At 44.6% G+C, this 20,036-nt stretch overlaps 1 protein-coding gene across 8 annotated transcripts in view; it reads left to right on the top strand.

Annotated features, from left to right (window-relative positions):
• The window catches only part of WIPF1 (WAS/WASL interacting protein family member 1), a 45,069-nt gene extending 30,522 nt beyond the window's left edge, over positions 1-14,547 (top strand). For 7 of the 8 annotated variants that reach the window (XM_048953729.1, XM_048953736.1, XM_048953734.1 and 4 more), the window contains 7 exons: positions 3,749-3,837; positions 5,128-5,257; positions 7,401-7,577; positions 8,806-9,573; positions 11,115-11,327; positions 12,201-12,314; positions 13,579-14,547. In XM_048953729.1, coding sequence (XP_048809686.1) covers positions 3,787-3,837; positions 5,128-5,257; positions 7,401-7,577; positions 8,806-9,573; positions 11,115-11,327; positions 12,201-12,314; positions 13,579-13,634 — 1,509 coding nt within the window. In that variant the 5' untranslated portion in view covers positions 3,749-3,786 and the 3' untranslated portion in view covers positions 13,635-14,547. Of the gene's footprint in view, positions 1-2,269; positions 2,359-3,748; positions 3,838-5,127; positions 5,258-7,400; positions 7,578-8,805; positions 9,574-11,114; positions 11,328-12,200; positions 12,315-13,578 lie in introns of all 8 variants that reach the window. The other variant, XM_048953735.1, reaches the window with a different exon arrangement.
• The last annotated feature ends 5,489 nt before the right edge of the window (positions 14,548-20,036 follow it).

The following is a 20,036-nucleotide window of genomic DNA, read 5'->3' as shown; positions in this document are numbered from 1 at the left end:
CTATTATTGTATTTTATGGTGTCAGATGTTAGCAATTGGAGTTAATGTAGGTTCCTTAAATTAGGATCTTTCACACTGATTGAGTGCAAATAATGAACACTGAATCCATTGCTGACACACAAGACAAAAGCCAAAGCTTCCCTCTAGCTGCAGAGTTGCTCTTAGCATCCTGGGACTCCTCTGTGCTTTGTGCAAAGCAGTGGTGAATGAAGCACAGTGGCAGGACTTGAGTCCAGTGCTACACTATGCACAGTTGAGTTAGAGCTTCAAAAGCAGCAGGTGCTATTTGTTGCTGCATTTTGAGTTTCTGATGCTCCTTTTTTTTTGTCTTTTTTTTTTTTTTCTCAGCAGCAGAAGCAGAGCTGTGCTTTTATCAAACTAACATCGCTATTAGTTTGATTTGTCCACCAAAAATTACTCTAAGTTGTCACATCCTTTGCAGCAGATCTTTTCCAAGAAAATATCACTGAAAATATCACAGCTTCAGAGCAAGAGCACTGTGTGTAAACAATTTGAGGCCAATGCTGCCAAAGCTTGACCTGTCTCAGAAACTTGCCTGATGCCTGCAAAATGCCTTTTGCCAGCCCTCCTAGCAGCTGAATCACAGGCTATAGGGTTTGTTCAGCAGCAGCTGGACGATAAGCTGGCCAGCGTACAGCTGCATCTCTGGCTTCCACCCATTCTGCTGATAAAGCCCTTTGGTACCAGAAATGCTAGCTGGTAGGCAGCTGGCACTGCAGGCACAGTGAGAGGCATCCTTCTCAATAGGACAGGAGTGTAAACTAGATACGCGTTAGGGTAGATCTATAGATACAGGAGCTGCTCTGATAGTAATGCCTCCTGCTTTATTATGTTGGCCCATGGTGTCACGCAGTGTCGATGGTATGGCAGTAGAGGTTGAACCTTCCCACCAGTATCCCATTACATGGTGTTGCCATGTGACAGATGGCAGCGGAAGGGCAGTCTGACAGAATGGTGTCTGACATGGAAGTGCATATGGAGCAAAGGTGTGGAATTGAATTCCTCCATGCAGAAAAAATGACACCCACTAACATTCATTGATGCTTGCTGAATGCTTATGGTGACCAGTCAGTGGAGATGAGCACAGTGAGGCAATGGGTGGTGTATTTCAGCAGTGGTGACTGCAAGGTGAAAGATGAGCCATGTTCTGAATGGCTATGCACATTTTTATGAGCACAGCATGCAATATCTTGTTCATTGCTGGCAAAAATGTGCAGTTGATGGTGGTGACTACGTTGAAAAATAGTATTCTGTAGCAGAGAATTTGTGCTCTATCAAAGAGTGTTATTGTGCTCTTTGTATCTGTTGTAGTTTCCATGGCTATGAATAGGAGGCATTGCTTTCAGACTGATTGCATGTGTATTTATGTATCTATATGTATCTATACACATATATATCTATACAGCTACATATAGAAAGAGGTACATACATCTTTACTAGGTAGATATTGATATTTCCCTGGAGGAAGGGATAGGCAAGCAGGAGGCACAGTGCTTTTCTTCCCTTTACCTCCTTGCAAGCAATGTGTCAAGGAAGGTCTTGGAGTGGTAGAATGCTTTCATGGGCAGTGGCTCCTTCTTAGAGAGCTCAGGCTTTGAGTGCTACTCTGCTCCTCCTCTATTCCCACCAATTTCTTATGAAGCTGACCCAAAACAACCCAGTGAAGGAAAGGAAGGAGAAAAGAACAGCACAGACATGCAGAAAGCAATAATTTAACAGACAGGGAGGTAGACAAGTTATACATTTGCAAAAATGCTGTTAGTTGAAGAGCACACTGTAGATCAGCTAGCTGGCTTGCTGCACGCAAGTTTGAGCTGCCTTAAGAAATTAATTTAAAAGTCTGATAAAAAACAAATTTTATCCTCCCTTCTCAAGGAGCTTTCTCTTGGCACATGGAGCACCAAGAAGATTCAGGAGGGGGCGTTTTCTGGACTGCTTCAGCCTCTTACCAGAGCGATGCAGAGAGCAGCTTCTCGTTTTGATCAGTTGAAGGAGTTAAAAGTGAAGTAGCTTACTGGCACAGTTACACTAGAGACAATTGCAGCTGTGAAAAGACTGTGTTAAGAAACAGGATGGTTGTGGTCTGCTGAAAGAAATAATTTTCCTGTTGACTATTTTTTTAAACAGGAAGTTGAACAAAGCAGCATTAGTCTTAGTTCTTTTAATAGAGTTCAGATTTTAAGTACTGAATTTAGGATAATAAGAAAGGATAGGGCTCAGCAGAGTTTTATGTGGGGACTGATTGCAGGGAACTCAGAAGTCTGAAGTGCAAGTGGATTCTGGCAGATCCTGGGAACCTGAAAGCTGTGCCTCTCTGGTGACGCCTCCATAGGAGAGGTAACTCCTGCAGGATGAGTGGGTGGGAGACTTGTGTCATTTTGCAGGGTTTGTGACTGTGCTGTTTGCACAGTGCTGCACAGACTTGGCTTCGCACAGTTTCCTCTTTGTCAGTCTGTCCGTCCATCAGCTTCCTCTCTGCTCTGCTTGTGCTTTCTCAGTAACAGGAGCAACAGCATCTGCAGCAGGGGAAAATAAAACCTCCACACACCAGAGATAGTGGTAATGCCTTGAGCCTGCCCCATGCCACTCTGCTCTGAATTCCTTGTCAGCTTGAGCTAGGGGTGATGTGCTCATTTCCTTTCCAAGCCCTCTTCTTGAAAATTTGACATGGGATGCTCTGCACTTCTGCACAAGCTCAGGGCTGAGCCTGTCAGAAGGTCCCTCAAAGCAAAAGTATTTTTAGGGGCAGGCAGCACAGCAAACTACTGAAATGTCACAGCACCATCAGGAAAACCCCTGAGCTTCCAGTGGGTACAATTCCTGCTACCAGTGTGCTAAAATGCCACTAACAGCCCTTGTGACTTGGAGAAGAAAAAAAAAAAAAGTCCACTGTGATTTTCAGTTTCAGTGAATTTCTACATCTTGCATGTGCCTGTCCTGGAATTACTGGAGTTACATGTGGGGAAAAAGCAGGAGCCTGGTCTCAGGCAGCAGAGCTGAAGAAGTGGTCTCTGGCTGCCAGGCTTTCCCCTGCACAGCAGCTTGCTTGTTCTTCCTCCTAAGGGAACATGCACAGAGCATGGCTGCATTTGCTGCTTCTGAGAAGGAGGGTATATTCAGAGGTGGTGGTGGAGTCTGGCTTCTTGAAAGCAAGCTGGAAGAGGAGGTGCATGAGTCTTTCCTGGAGGTCTGCCTTTGCACCATACCCAGAACAGTGAGGGGGTGTTGTCTTCCAGCAGCTGAAAGATTTCAAAAGGTCAACATCCCTTTTTGAGTACCGTCCTAAAGGGATAGAGCCTTGCAGAAATAGAGGTTGATGGTTTACCAAAGAGGTTAACCTGCCATAATTCCACAGGAACAAGATTGTTGGATTAAACAGAGTTCAGTTTTGTATTCTATTGTTGCATGTGACCACGTTACATTTTTGTGCATTGCCAGAGCAAAAGACTATGCAATGGTTGTGTGTGTACAGAACTAGGTATGTGTTTCTTAGAGTTTGCATGGCTATGGAGATCGTGCAGGGAACACCTATTTAAGGATGTAGCTTTTATCCATACAATTAAACATGAAGTGCTTTTAACAGACTGCTTAATCTTAAAAAAAAAAGAAAAGAAAAGAAAAAAAAAAGATAAGCCTGCTAGATGTGGGATTGGTTTGAAGAAATACCTCCCAAAAGTGACAGATTTATTAATCTCTGGGTCTTTGCATTTTGTGTTTTGCTGTGCAGATTTCTTAGCAAGATCAGCTGGAGCTCAGCCTTCCACCATGCCTGTGCCTCCCCCTCCTGCACCCCCGCCGCCACCAACACTGGCCTTGGTAAGTCTTACAGGAGGTGGATGCACTGTATATGCTGTCCTATTTGCTGCTTGTCCTGTTGAATGGGACGTACAGATACACTGATGGATGATGGTGTGCTTGTATCTGTGTTGTTTTCCTGCATTTTGTATATGGTTGATTGATTCCTGCAAGAGGGTCCATTGCTTCCATTCCCTTTCAGTGCCCATGTAGATGTCACTAGCCACATTCACTTCCTCTTCCACCCATACTGGTTGTTTGCCTTGGAGCGTGGATCTTGGGTGGGGAGGCACAGCTTGTCTAACTGGGAAGAACGGAAGTCTTGCTCTCCCCTTGCCTTTCCCCAGCCATGCACTCTCACTTTCTCCTTTGTCCCTCTCTAACACATATTGTGACCTGGCAGTGAACTGATCAGAGCACCTGAGGCAAAAAATAATCTCATTTTTTACTTTTTATAAGGATAGTTCTTAGCCAGCTTAGCTTTCTCAGCCAGTCTGTGGTATGAAGGTATGAGAACCACTGCTGGCACAACATAGTGGGTGAAACTACACTGGACCTGGTTTCAATCAGCCTAAGCTGGAACAGAGCCTGCCCTGGGCTGTGTTTGCTCTTCATCAGGCAGACAAGAAAGAAAAAGCTTCTGGAAATGCTGTTGTAGAGTACTCAAATGTTTTCATACCAAAGGCCTAGCTGGTTACCCAGATTGACAGCACGACATAGTCTTTCCCTCACTGCCCACCACAAGCAAAATACAGGCTTTGTGCTTGGACCCTCCGTGGCAGCTCTCACTAACCTTCATGAAACTTCTGTAACACTGTTTTTTTTTTTCAGGAACCCCCATTTCCTGGAAGAAGTAACCACATATAGATGTGCGTGTAGCCAGAACTCCATCTTTCTTCTGGTTTATCTAGAACTTGTGTATTTCGAGTTTCACTACGACTTTCAGAAATGTCCATCTTTTTTCTGTAATCAAACTGTGTTAGTAGTTTGCCCAGGCTCAGTCTCCAAAATAGTAATTTTCCACAGATGTGCTTTGGCTTTAAAAAATCAGAGACTCTTGAATTAAAAAAAAAAAGTTAAATTCAAACAAAAGTGTTCTGTTTCCAGTAAACTGCGAGTAGCAGCAGTGCCTGGAGTCAGTAACAAGGACAGCTACTTATAGCATAATTCACAAAACCAGATATGCCATACTACCATAGTGGGTTGTGATAATAGAAATTAAGGTCTAAGGTAACTACCATATTGGAGCAGAACTGTGCATCTAAAATTTGAGGTTTATTTTACCTCCTCATTTTTAATTTTATTTTGCAGGCAAATACTGAAAAACCAACTCTAAGCAGGTCAGAACAGGCAGGGCGAAATGCTCTATTATCTGATATCACCAAAGGAAAAAAGCTAAAGAAGACTGTTACTAATGACAGAAGTGCTCCAATTCTAGACAGTAAGTATGATTCTGCATGGCTGAGTTTGTGTACTTAAATTGTTCTATATATCTGAATGCAGAAAATTATGTATCTCTCACTGAATGAACTGCCATGGGAAATGCAGGTAAAACAAAATGCCCAGAGCTGATATATACAAAAATAGATTCTGCTTTCTGTGGATTAAGTGAGCTGAGAAATCAAGTACTGCTTATGAAATGTGGTCATCGGTTTCCTCTCTTACTCTCATAAGGCAATTCATTTTCTCATTTGCTTAAACCAAAACACCATGGAAACCCTACTAGGAGACCTGCTGAGAAGCTACAGTAGCTCAGGGAGAGAAATTCCTTTCAGTACTGAGGACAGCGGGGAGAAGAAAGTGCACAAAAATAAGGGCAGCCATGGCATGGCACCATTGGCGTATTAATGGACCCATAGTGCTGGAAGCAGTCGGAGCCACAGCTTCAGCCAGGTGCTGCTGTGCTGCACGTAGCCTGGCTGCTGCCAGAGCGACTCAGGGGTGTTATCTTTTTGGCTGAGCCTCATTGCTCCGCCTGCCAGGCAGTGCCCTGGCACAACACAGCAGCTTAGCTTGCCTGTGAAGAGGAGATCTCCATCCAGCTGAGCTGCTGCTGGCTCTGCCTACACACCATGGCATATGCTGAGAGAAAGCTGGAAAAGCCCCCATAGCAAAAATCAGGAGGAAAGAATAGAAACAGGCAGTAGGCAAGGAACAAAGGCCTGCTGTGGCAGTGGCACAGCATTTATTGCATATGGAAAGAAGAGATTTCTACAGACAGATTAACAAATGTGATACAACTCAGTCTGGGTCTGGCCATGCAATTAAAGGCTGGACTGTGGTAGAACGGTGATGAGGAAAGAAGGAAACACCAACAGACATGTGACCAAATAGGAATTTAGAAAAAGAAATAGGTACAGTCTATCATCAGCCAGATATTTAGCTTTCAACACTTGAGTTACATGTTCTAGCTATTCTAATGAGCTGGAGAAAAGAAGTTAAGGGGTTTAAAGGAGGGCTTAACGGTAAGATTCAAATGATACAATTTATTATCTTGTTTACGTGAATTAACAAATCATGAAGAAAGTCGAAAACATAGTTAGAAGCATTTCTCCAGAGGTTCACACCCTGTGTGAGTCAGAGAACTGAGCTAACATGCTTAAGAACAGAGGGATGATGTGAAACATTCCCCCATGAACACATTCTTCCTCCTTTTTTCTGGGTGGGATTATTGGAAGTGCTTTTCATCTACAGGTTTTAATTACTTTACAGTCAATGAAATTTCTACCCACCCAAAGTTGTGGAAATCAAGAGGCCAAGAAATTAAGCAATTGGGTCTCAGCCACGTAGCCTGTCATGGAACTGATGGGAACTGATCTTCACAGATATCCCAACCTGTGGGCCTACTCGTTTTGCAGTAATGTTCTAAGTAGAGTTCTTCGCTGTATTTATCACTGAAAATGCTTTCTTTGCACTTCTAGTGCCTTGACACTGTCATGGCACAAATGTTGAGGAGGGACACCAGCAGTGGGAAATATTAGAGAAAAACAGGAGAGGAAATGGGACTGATAAAACAGTTCCTTTATATTGGAACAAAATGGCAGCTAATGATCATCTCACTGCATTTCTGGGCATAGAGGAAAGTCATCAGAAATAAAATCTCTTCCATGCATTCACCAGAAGTGTCCCCCAAGGGGAAGAACACCTCTGTCTTTCTCTCTTATTCCTCATTTTATGTCCTTCACATGACATGGAGAAATGAAGGTGAAAGATAACAATGGTATGAAGAAATGGAAAGCAGCTATGCAGATGTTAACAAAGACAATACGATATTCTCAGAGGCTCCATCCATTTTTCAGTTTCAGATTCTCCAGAGTAACTGTTTCTCTGCTTTCCAGTCCAGAGCAGCCAAAAGGAAAGTGATGGCTTAGTAGAACTCAGTAGCTATGTTTATTGCTCCACCTCTTCCATGGCACAGTAGTGGTAGTGATGGCTGTGACATCCAGCCTGAACAAGGGCTTGCTTAAGTGTTTTGAAAGCTTCTCCTTTTATCCCCACTTACAAGTGTTGCTGTAATGAAAGAGAATACTTTGTGGGATCAGCCTCACTTCTCTGCATAACATGGGGGACTTTTTTCCCAACAGAACCCAAGGGAAGCAGTGGAGGTGGCGGTGGCTTTGGAGGAGGTGGCAGTGGCAGTGGTGGGGGTTTTGGCGCTGGCAGCGGTGGTGGCGGCTTCAGTGGTGGTGGACCACCTGGCCTAGGAGGCCTTTTTCAAGCAGGAATGCCAAAGCTCAGATCTGCTGCAAGTCGAGATGCTGGTAAGAAAGATCTTGCAATTTCAGTGCAAACAAGTTACATGACACATTATTTACATTAATTACAAACCGCAGCAATAAATTACCTGCTGGGATTGAGAGTGTCTTCAGACATCTTAGGCTATCAAGAAATGAAATTTTCGTCTTGAATCTTGTTTTATTCTTAATAGTAGGATTTATGAAGGGGAAGTGAGACCCCTCTTTCCACTCCTTCTCCCAGTTATTGGTGAAAACTAAAGATCTTGGCAGTGTTGAGTGGCTGCCTGCAAAGTAGAGTGAGGTCCTCCTTAGCTGTGGGTGTGCAGGACCAGAGGGGAGTCAATAGGATTCTGGATTATTTCTCCCTTCTGTACCAGAAAAAAAGATCAACTTTCCATTTGGAAAGTACATCTGCGTCAGCTCCTCAAGAGTGTGATTTACCACTTAGGGTAAAGGAGGCATCCCAGCTGGCTGCTGCACGTGCTGCACTTGGAGGGCACACTCTGTGTTCTTCTAGCTGGCTAAACAGCTGCCCAGAGTCCCGTGCCCCTTCAAAGGAGATCTGCAACTCCTGAGTTTCCTAAAGTTAAGGATGTAGCATTTCACACAGGAGGACTGGACAACAGGGGTCATAAAATATTATGAATCCTGCATATTTTATGGACTAATGTAATTTTTCAGCCCATTTGTACAAAACAGTCTCTTGGAGCTAGTATTTTCTATTGTGTCATAGTCTATTTTGGGAACATGTATTAATGCAAAAGTTCCTGGCACAACAGGACAGTGTTTCTTCAACTGCAAGGCTGGCTGCCTTCTTGCTGACATACACAAGTACATAAGTAGCTCACAAATATTAGAAAGGGCTGCAAAGCCCTTTTGCTGGACAGCAGTTGTTAAGTTGCTAAATAGTTAAATTGTCAATGCTACAGCTCCTTTTGCTTTTGAGTTGCTGGTATCAAATACTTGTTCTTCAGCATTTCTTTTCTTCCCTCCCAATGTTACTGCTTGCTCCATGAGGGCTGTATACTTGCGTTGCCTTGCAGTCACTTGAACCCCACAGGCCATTCCTCTTGAGCTGGAAGGACCTAACTGCTGTGATACAGATCCCAAATAGCACTGAGATTTGCTGCCAGCTGTTCTGCAGAGCGTCCCCGAACACTTGGGCAGCTGTGTCCCAGCGCAGTGTTGCTATGTGAGGAGGGCCCTCTCTGGTTGCTGATGCCTTCTCCCTGTCTCTCTTCTTCCTGCCCAGATGCTGGGGCAGCCCGCCCACCCGCACTGCCGCCTGGAGCCCGCTCTGCAGCTGCCAAGCCATTCTCAGCGCCGAGCGGCCCGCCTCGCTTCCCAGGGCCACCGCTGGGGCAGCGGAGCCCAGCTGCTGACCCACAAAGGAGCCGCCTGCCACCACCCAGGCCCGATGTGGGTTCTAAGCCTGATGCCACACCGCCACCGGTGCCCAGCACGCCCCGGCCCATTGCCTCCAATCTGCACAGCCGGGGTTCAACGCCAGTGCCTGTCCTCAACCGCCAGCCCAGCCTGGGGCCAACGCCACCGCCATTCCCGGGCAGCCGAGGCGCAGGGTCAGCTGGCTCCCTGCGGCAGCCCAGCCCAGGCCCAGCAGCCCCCTACTCGGGCAGACCACCACTGCCACCCACACCTGGCCGCTCACCAGTAGATGAGAAGCCGCCGCCGCCGCCACCTCCCTCTGGGCACCGGCCACCTGCCAGCCGGGACATGGCCGTGCCGCCACCACCACCGCAGAACAACAAGCCACCCGTGCCCGCTTCACCGCGGCCACCCCTCGGAGTTCCTGCGCCCCCGCCACCCCCCAGCAGGCCGGGGCCACCCCCCGTGCCCCCTGGTCCCGCCAGCAGTGATGAAATGCCACGACTGCCCCAGAGGAACCTGTCCCTGGTGCCCCCTGCTGCGCCCAGCTCTGGGGGCGGCCGCTCCGGACCTTTGCCACCACCGCCCAGTGAGAGGCCCCCTCCGCCCATCAGAGATCCCCCCAGCCGAGCAGGTAGGGGCTGGGGCATGGCGCTGTTGGGCACAAGGGATCCTGCAGTTGAAAAATGAGGGCTTGTGGGCACCACCGTAGCTCAAATGACGTTACTGTGCGTTCCCGACTAAGTCACGGATCTAGGTTTTGTGTAGTTGCTGTAACAAGAAGGGGCTGCCCACCAAATCCTTTACCAACAGGGACCTGTTTTACCCAGCTGCCATGAAGTGACAACATTCACCTTCCTGAGTCAGCCAGTGTGAGTTAATGGTAGTGTTGTCATGAATGGAAAGCCTGGCCTCCTACGTGTTGGAAGGCACAAACACAACAAAATACAAATTACTTTAATAGAAGGCCAATCTGACAGTTGTTAAACAGGAGGCAGTTGCTGCAGCGTGACTAACTGTCATTACCTGCTAGACACAGATTCAGGATGAGACTGAAAGTAGCGTTGTCTCCATCAGGTTATTTCATCACATGTTTTGTCCTCTGACAATCACTGTTCGTAACTTTTAAGAGTTGCTCCTCATGTGCCTGATGGCTTTCCTTGTGGAGCTGAAGGAGCTGGGGCACAAATGGGCCCCATAACACAAGGAAGCTGCACCTCACTGCACTCACAGAGACCTGGCACATGGCTGCCTGGCTGCAGGAGTCGTCTCACGTTTGTTGGGGAGCACAGAGCAGTTCTACAGAGTACAGCTGTGACTTTGGACATTGCAGGAACTTCTCCTGTGACAACCTCTGCTTCCACAGGAGATTCCTGTTTAGCTCTTTTCTGATGCAGATTTTAGTAAATGTACACTGCCTTTCTGCTGAGTCAATGAGCAGAAGGAAGCTAGAGATATAAATTATAAATGTAAATACTGTTCTGCAATGGTTTGAGGTAGATGATGGGTTTTAGTAAGGTTTAGGGAGAGAAACCATTCTGGTTTTCTAGTATGTGTCTGTAACTAGATTTCATCAGAACAAGGAAGCATTTAGGAAAATGAACATAATTGTCAATTGCCCAACTGCACTAAGCAGAGGCGCTGAGACCTTTGGCCGTGTGCGGCCCTCCACGCCCTCTGCGTGGCCTCCTCCTGTCCAAGCTGTAGTTTCCTCTCCTGTCCCAGTTTACTGCTGCTCAGGGAACGTCACTTTCCCACCCTGTGTGGGCTGTGCATTCACCTTGCCATGCAGAGCTTTTCTGCTTCACTGTGAAGACACACGGGGAGTTGGTGGGGTATGGGCTGGATCCCCACTCTACAAAGTTCCTGCTATAACTGCTCATTGAGGAAAATGTGATTTAGAGTGGTTTGAAATTGGCTTCAAGGGCCAGCACCTCTACAGAGTGACTGCAGCTGAGGGAGGCAGGAATATGGGTGCTGAGGTGTGTTTGTGTTTGGGTATACCTGCTCCTCTGACTTCTGCAGGCAGGGAGCAGGGAGGTGGGGTCTGCTCTTCCCAGGGACCCTGGCCTGTGTTCTGTTAGTGAGAGGCCATGGGACACAGGCAGCAGTGTGCCACTACAGCACAATAAGGGGCAAACAGCATTTTTGTACTTGTCTCTATTCTCTCTTCAGGCCCCCTGCCACCACCACCTCCCATCAGCAGGAATGGAAGCACCTCAAGGGCTTTACCTGCTGCTCCCCAGCTGCCTTCCCGGGCTGGGCTGGAGAACCAGAGAGGTGGGCCCCGGCCACCGCTTCCCCCAGACCGGCCGGGGACAAGCGCACCACCACCACCACCACCACCTTCATCAGCGCTCCGGAACGGCTTCCAGGACTCAGGCGACGGTAAGCTGTGCTCCCAGCTACTTGCCCTCATAGAAATTGTGTAGCTGCTTTTGGCCTTAACGTGGCAAAAAAGTGTGGGGTAGAGGATAGAACAGGACTGCAAAGCTGTCAATATAGGCTTAAAAATAACCCTTTGAAATATAGTCTGAAAAAGAATAACAATAAAAAAGAAAAGAAATGCTTCTCCATACTTAGCTTTGCTACAGTGCATGAAGAAGTCCTAAGGGGATTGTTCTGGCTGCAATGTGAATTCAAGCCATAGCTACACTAGAACTCCTTGTAAGTCAGAACAAGTTAGATGATGACTCAAAAACTGAAAGCTGAAAGACAGAGGAGGGAAGAGGTTGTCAGAACACTGCTGAAGATGTCAAGTTTCTCTCTCCTTGCTGATGTTTCTTGAAAAGGTGAGATTCAAGATAGCTGAGTTTTAAAGATTCATTATGCTTTTTTTTTGAGTTGTCATTTACAAAGGATAGATGCATCTTTTGGCTAATTATGGATGGCTATGGAAGTTGATATTTCTGACATTTATGAGGAAAAGCAAGCAGAAAATTAAACTGTAACTCACACTTTTGAATCATCTTTGCACTTCAGATAAGGCAGATGGGTTTCAAATGTATTTTTTTTCCCTGAGTGGTTTGCAGGTTCAGAACCTGGTTTCTAATTGTAACCATGGGAATAAACATATTAAAACTCGGTCCCGGTAAATAACCTAATAGGATGCTGGTTCAGTATTCAGCTATCAAAGCATTTTGCAATAGAAAACATGTAAGAAATTCAGTATTAGAATCAGTTGATTTTTCTGAAGCTGTATCACATAACCAACCAGTAAAATGCATCTTGTTCTGTTTTGTTTTGTTGTTGTTCTTTCAGATGAGTGGGAAAGCAGATTTTCTTTTCATCCTATATCTGATTTGCCACCTCCAGAGCCATATGTACCTGTGAATAGAAGTTATCCCAGTAAACTAGCAAGAAATGAAAACCGAGGTAAGTTTGTTCCACCTCTGGTGTTGGGATTTCAACATATCTTTCTAGAAAGTGTGAATGGGGAGGAGATTGGCTCCTGAGGTTTCAGAACTTCTCCAACATCTTGTTTTCTCCTCTCCACCACACAGAAAACGCTAAATACAGGTTTGCAGGCACAAGCCCTTTTAAACTTGTACTACGGAGTGGGATGGGTGCAGTATTGTTTTCTTCCTAAGTTGTAACCTGTGTTGTAAGAAACCATTTTGGCCATAATATTCTGCTACAGGCAGACAGAGATGCAAAATCCCAGCTTCGCCTTCTGATTTTTGTTTGTGTGGTTTTGTCCCTGTTACTCCTCTTGGAACTCTCTTCTGTGACTTCTTTCTCATTCCCCGTCTAAATCTATGCATGACTCATTTATTTGTGTGCCAAAATCATCTTTATTCTCCCTTGTTGGTGCATTAAACCCCTGCTTTTTTGTTTGTTTGTTTGTTTTAGGACAAGTCGTGCTCTTCTCTCAACTTTTAGTTTGCTGAGGTCATTATATCAGGATGAATTACACTGTTCTTCCAAGCTAAATTCTGTTTCTCTGATCACTGATGTTGCTGCTGTATACATTTCAGCTTGATTTCATCTTTTTTGATCAGTGTTACATGCTGTTCCAGTTGAGTCTCAGGCATTCCATTAGTTAGCACCATTTGGCCTGGTACACCCAAGGATTAATTCACTTCTTTCACAATAGGTCACATCAGTGCTCATAGTTATCCTGTAATCATCTGTACACTCACATGTTTCTCTGTCTGTCCTGTTTCCAAATTATGAGGTTTTGGTGTGGAGCAGAAATTCCTGTTAGTCTCTGGCTCTTACCTTTCTTCCCATTCCTATTACTCCACAAAGAGAGTCAAAGAAATCAGTTTTGAATGAAAATCTTTATTTGGGGAAATATATGAAGAGCTTTGAAACATTACTTCTAGAGCTTGCTGCTTTCATTGACACGTGTTGCAAGTAGCACTGAGACCACATGTGTTTATGTAGTAAGAGTGACTGACCTGCTGACTTTGAAAAGGGAGCAAAGGATGAAATGCTAGTAGTTCCTAGGCATTTGGAGATAACAGTAGTTACAAACTGAAGTTAACATTGTTTAAAGTTCTTGCATTGTTGAGTAAACTAACCAGAAACTGGAAAGATATTTTCTAAATGGTTAGACAAGGAAATGAGTAGATCTTCTGGCTTGGATGTAAACTTCCACTATAAAAAGTAATGGAAAACTTTATTCTTTTTTCAGGAGGCTCTGGTCGAAAAGAAAGAGGTGTCCCCCCTCTTCCCCCTATACCAAGGTGAAGTGGGTTCTGGCCCTTTTTTGGGCGACATCTGTTTTACGAGGTTTCCTTCAAGTCAGCTCTCCTGTCCACGTTGTTGGAAAGTTGTCTGTTTTGCTCTGTTTCCACTTTTGGCTTGTCAGCTGGAATAAACTTCAGTCTATTGCAAAAGTAATAGACAAAGCTTATGAACTATAGTTGCTCAAAGCTATAAATTTTGTTCGCTTATACTGCAGGCTGTCCTGAAAGGCATTTTATGGACCATGCCCGACATACATGCATCATGCTTACCAGGTCCAGCCCTGTCCTCTTGAGAGTTCCACAGAGGTCTGGCTTTGAATTTAACGAGAGCTGGAACAAAGCTGTTTCATTCATGTGGGGTACAGTGGCTGTATTATTTGATCAATCAAATACAATCTGTTTGCTGTTTATAAACCAACTGCCAGGGAACACTGTATAGCTGAGAATCCCCTGGAGCCTTCTTTGTTTGCCTGACCTGGTCCATCTGCTTCTGCGAGCCATACTCCTACTACATGGGAACCAAAAGTTTATCTTAAATCTTTTCACCTCAGCTTAGTCAAGTAATTTTGTAATTTTCTATACAATAGATAGCACGTCCTGTCCTGAGGATGGAGTGTGTCTGGCCTTATTTTTATCTGCAGAGAATCTTCCAAAAAAGAGCACAAGTGAAGAATTTGGCCGCATAAGAATATCTTTTTTTCACACCTTTTTTCCTTGTTTTGTAATAACATTACAGTTTTAATCACTTTGTGCTTTTCTACTTTGATGTGGACTATCCTACAGTCATCCGTGTCCTGGATTATTGCAACGCACTCTTCCTGGGACTACCTGCAGAGAATTCTTCAAAAGTAGTCTTAGTGGAAATGCAGCAGTTATTGTAATTTTTCTTTCTGTAAAACATTTCTAACACCAGTGCTCCACAGACTGCTTTCCGTTTGTTTCTTTGGTACAATTAAATGATGGGTTTTTAATTTAAAAAATTTCCTGAGGCTCAGGTGACAGTCTCAGAGAGATTGTAGCTGACTCATGTAACAGCAGAGCAGCTGAGGTCAAAAATGTGCATAGGTGGAAGCTCTTTGATGTCATGAAGGAGGTCTGGGGTTAGTGTGTTCAAGTGGGAGCACGAGCTCCAAAATTTGCTATCTGCACTGGTTCAAGAGGATGGGAAGATTTGGCCTTCTGAGTTTACCATGAAGCCTGTTCTTTCAACCTCCACTGAAGGGCGCCTCAGCAGAGAGCCACGAGACTTATGCTGATAGAAGAAAGAGAAAAGTATTCTGACGTTGTGACAATCGGTTTGTATGTTTAATGGCTTTTGAATTTTGTGTTTGAGAAAAGGGTTCATCGAATGAGCGTGTTTTGTAAAAGGATCCAAATGCATGTAAAATGCCTTTGAAAATTTGAGGAAGGTTTTAATTCTGAATTTTTGAATATTGCCAAATCATAGCTCTTTGTTAATTGGACTTCTGAAGTTTAACCCCGAAAAATTTCTCCTCTGTCTCCTCAGCAGCATGCTTCTTGGGACCCCTACAAAGCCTATACCAGCAACCATGTTCACTGGGTAAAACAAAAATAAAAAAGTTATGTTAGTTAAGAGAGTGTTTCTCTAGTGTGAGAGATGTGATCCTAAGCTGAGGCTAGAATGAGGTTAGCCCTAGAAAATCCAGGGAATGTATCTGAAGAGAGCTTGAACCCCACTGCAATGTCTGCATGTGGGGCTTCTTGCCTGTCAGTGGGCTTGGAGGGGCAGACTGCCTCTGTCCCACCACTGGGACAGTCACCATAACAAGGCAGAGCTGGGTGCGGCCACATCAACATAACTTCCTGGCCTTCTTGGTATTTGTTTACAAAATCTTGTTAGCTGTGATAGCATTTGATTACATACAGGTTTTTACATTTTTGTATCTAATGACATATTTTCAGTTACTATCTACAGTCTTGAACCTGCAATTGAGTGCGCAGGCGCAGGGATGTATCTACATCAAGTTGCAGGGTCGTGGCTGTTAGAGTTTCTTATAGAAATATTAATGGGACCTCCATGTGACAGGTGCACCTTGAGATCAAGCCTAGCTCAGTACTGCATTTCTATGTATTTTATGGATGTCACTTAAACATGTGCACTATGCAAAGTGCCTGTCTCTTTGCCTTATTGTTATGTGAATAGAAGTCCAAATAAGATTTTTAGGATAATAACTTAAAGGATAAATTATTGTATTCATGTTATTAAACTGAAGCACTTACAACTTTGAGGAGCAACATTCTGAATTTAAGAATCCAATATTTTTGATACATTGACCTGCCAAATCTTTAATATCCAAACAGCTATGCAGCCAAAAAAACTAGAAAAAATAAAATCCAAGAGCTGTACTGTGTCTTATAACTTACCTGTTTCCAGTATGACTGTTTTACTTCAAGTAAAATGCTGCAGATTGTTCTGCCACTCCTCTGCATCATTCAGAATATCCCGTATTTGATCTTTTCGGTAAGGTTCGCTGACCAGAAAGTCTGGACCTTAACCAGTGACTTGGCAAGTCAGATTCAGTCTCACTTACAATGGCTGCGTAGAAGGCCCTGTCAACAAGCTGAGGAACCCAAGGTGCCTGTTGGTTTCACCACTTCCTTGTACTGTAGAAACCTCCTCAGAACAGCTGTTTGGCATATATGTAAAGTACCTTAAAAATGCAGAAAGAGGTATTTTTTCACCTAGCAACAAACTTGACTATTTGTATCTTTTGCAATAAAATTCCCTAGTATAATCCAGAACAATGCAGCATTTTATCTTCCATATATCGCTTCACATATCAATAGCTTTTTACAGTATGAGCAGTATTAAGGTATTTATTTCACTATGAAGTCTTAAAAAGAAAAAGGATACAGAACAGGTTGATCCAGTGGTGCCTTATGACTTTTTTAGTCAACTTTCTGTGTTTCACAAGACAAATGAAGTCGTCGTTCTTGCACATCCCAATGTCAACAGCGCTGATAGCAGCGTTGCACAGTGCTGCGCCAAGTTCTGCTGCTGGTGCGTGCTCAGTCTGCTAACTTGAGTGAGCTGAATGTGTGGAGAGGTGCGGGTCAGCTTCCAGTTGAGACATGGTGGCACTGGTGCCATTGCTGGCATTGCTCTGGAAACCTCCCCTTCTCCAGGCAGCCCAGCTGCCTTCAGCATGTTTGTGTGGCGTTAAAGGACTAAGCTGGGTTCACTGCTTGCATCTGACGGTTACTGATTTTGTTTTAATGGCGTTGTCTTAGTAACATTCACACCTCAAAGCTTTTTTATGCCGTCACCAAGACTTGGATTGCATGACAGAGGCCATGAATGTTCATTTTTGTTTAATTTGACAAAGTAAATAAAATGAGAATAACTTTTGTAGTAATTTCTGCTCAGTATTTCTGTAAGGAAACACAAGCTGTCTGCTCTGACTTTGTGCAGCAGCTGCAGGGAGAAAAGGTCCCAGTGATTTGTGTTCAGAGTTGTTGAAGGAAGCTCAGCTTGTGGCGCAGGAAGCTTGTATTTCTGTAAATGAACCACTTCTTGAATAAGGTTACAAGGTTCTCATTGAGAAGCCACCATTTCCCAGCACCAAAAGAGTCACAAAAATTGTTCTTTTCTGCAAGACTGAGCTATGTGTATGTTTGGTGGCCCTGCCAGGCAGGGGGGTTGGAACTACATGATCCTTGAGGTCCCTTCCAACCCGGGTGATTCTGTGATTCTGTGATTAGAGAAGTTGCTTCAGTTGCCATTTTAGAAGGACAGCAGCAGTTCATCCTTGCAGCACTGACTGCTTACATGTCATTTCTACGAGTAGTTCTCTGCTGGAGAACAGAGCTGCTGTCGTGGTTCACATAGTTTGCAAGACAACTTTTTCTGTGCTGGAATACAAAAGTAGGAAGGGTGCATTTACCCTTGGATGCAAAAAGTGGAGTTGGATGATCAAAGTGGGGTTGTTTCAAGCAGAATGTTGGCAGCCAGGAGAGGGGAGCTGGGGAGAAGTGCACCCATGGAGGATAAGCCAGTTGGCTGGATGTGGACACTCGTATGAAAGCACTGAGCCAGGTGTAAGCTGTGTGAGGTTGTGAATGCTATCTGTCAGTGCACTCAGCCTGTCACTGCGGTACTTCGAGTCTGTACAGTGTGTCTTGGATGAACTTTAACCTTTCTGATTGTACTCACCAGAAAAAAAGGGAGAATCTCTTACTGGAGGTGCTCAGTAAGACACGAAGAGTGGCTCGTGAAAAGCTCTGTATGTCCCTAAGGGAACGCAGGGTTGCTCAGCCTGCCTGGTGGCACTGCTACCAGTTATGAACAGGGTGCTGGAAATGTGGGGAGTGCTGAGGGAAATTGAGAGGGCTGCATGCCCTGGGCAAGGGAGTGGCATGTTGGTGTGCTGACGTTTTGTAATTTGCGATACAGGTTCTGTAGCATAAACTCGTACGTGATAAGGAGGCACTCTAAGTTTGGACTCAAAGTCACACAGGGCTATAAAAGAGAAACATAACTTCCAATGCAGGCTGAGCAGAAAGTAACACTTTTTTTTTTCAGGCGCTTACAGTTGGAACTTTTATAAAATATTAATCGAGTTCTGTGAAATTTTTCTGCTTAACATTTATCTTGTATGTGATTTTTTTTTTTTTCTCCTGATTTTTCTATCCTATGCCAAATAAATTTTACTTTTATTTACTCGCTGGTGCGGCCTGTTGCATTGAGAACGTGGTGTGAGCCTGCATGGGTGTGTGGCAACAGTGCAGCTCCTCACCTGCCTGCATCTCGCCTTGGAGCTTTGGGCTTCCACATGGGGAAGATTAGGTGTCTGCAAGGAAAGAGAAGCCAGAGTTTAGTTTGGCGTAAAGAATATTAGATAAGAAGTGTGGGCAGTGATGCTGTGCTTGTACTAAAGCCTTGCTTTAGTTATCCATTGGTGGGCAAAATCTCTAGGTGCTGGTTCTCAGCTTTGCAAGCCTGACACTTGCTATGAGGAAATTATATGGAAAATGTAGCATTTGGTGTTAACTACAGTTCTGTTATCTCCACTCTCTTGCAAAGATGTTTCCAGAGGATATCACGTACAAATGAAACCTTTCTTTTGATTTTAGAGCCCTGTTCTTGGTTTTGTACTTCATCTTTTCAGGAGATTTGAACCAGGTTCAACCCAGGAAGACTCTTTGGTAGAAGTCCAAAGAAGGCTCCAATTCAGGCCAACAGTTCTGGTGTCTCCTTCAAAATTAGAAAGGTCATTTAAAATCCTGATCTAAAAAGCTCCATGCAGAAACTCACTGACCTCGCCAGGCTTAGCCGTAGGTTCGTTCTTGCACAGCTGTGGGTCCTTTGGCAGCCATGAGGACCACTTGTTGGTGTTTCAGTTTACAGACTGGCTGGGACAGAGGTTTCTGCGTTCTCCAGAGGCCACAGAAAGCCATGGCTCATCTGTATTCAAAGGTCCACCGGTGCCTGGGCTGTGTGGGTAACAGGACAACGAAGGGGGTGAAGGCTGTGGGTACATGGGCTGCGGAGGAGCTGGTTCTGCCGGCTGAACTTGGCTGCAGCAGTCCTGAACCAGGACCCAAAGGTATAAACCCCAGGGTCAGCTAGCAGGACCACCTCTTCTGGGTTCAGACAAAGGAAACATGCCTCTTTCTGGGTTTTGCTTGACTTTGGGAGAAGGAACTGAACTGAGCCATAACACAGCGCAGCCCTTCCTCCATTTAACTCAAAAAAGAATACTGTTGCTTTTAAAAGAAAACAAAAACAAACAAAACAAAAACCAGTATACTTTTAATGCTTGTAAACGCTCTCCAGTTGCAGGAAGGATCAAGCACTGGCTCAGCATCTCCCACAGCCATCCTGCCCTGTTACAGTTTGGCTGCACTGTGCATTGCTATTAGCAAATTGGTCCTGGCCAATCCATTATCAGTTTAGATGTTAAACGTTGCTCCAAATATGTGTATACAACAATTATGTATTTTTTAGGTTAGCTAACGAAACAGAACCCTCCAGGGTTGGGTTTTCTCTGTCCAATGCCATTATAACAAGTGGTTCCTAACGGCTACTTCAGCTATGGTACAGTTCTCTGAAAAGCAACCAAATATGTAACATGATGTGAGCTTCATACCAAGATGTTTCATTTTCAGTTGCACTCTTAGAGTGCCTATGAATGTTATTTTGTATATAATGAAACTGCTTTACACTTTTAAGTGAGCTTATCCTTTAACTTGTCAGGACACTGTAACCCTCCGGAGAAGTTCTGCTTGCTCTGCCAAACTGAGAGGGGTTGGTGCATACGCACCCTTGCCAGCTTTAAAGCCAAAGAAGTTATTTTGTTATAAACCAAGCTGTTTCTCCCCATAGGCATTCTATGTTGTCTGCAAACAGCTGTGCCTGTGCTCCGCTCCCTCTTGCAGAGAT

Source organism: Lagopus muta, chromosome 8 (genome assembly GCF_023343835.1).
Source record: "Lagopus muta isolate bLagMut1 chromosome 8, bLagMut1 primary, whole genome shotgun sequence".
Classification (NCBI taxonomy): Eukaryota; Metazoa; Chordata; class Aves; order Galliformes; family Phasianidae; genus Lagopus; species Lagopus muta.
Note: the sequence above shows the minus strand (reverse complement) of the source record. Positions and strands in the feature narration are given on the sequence as shown.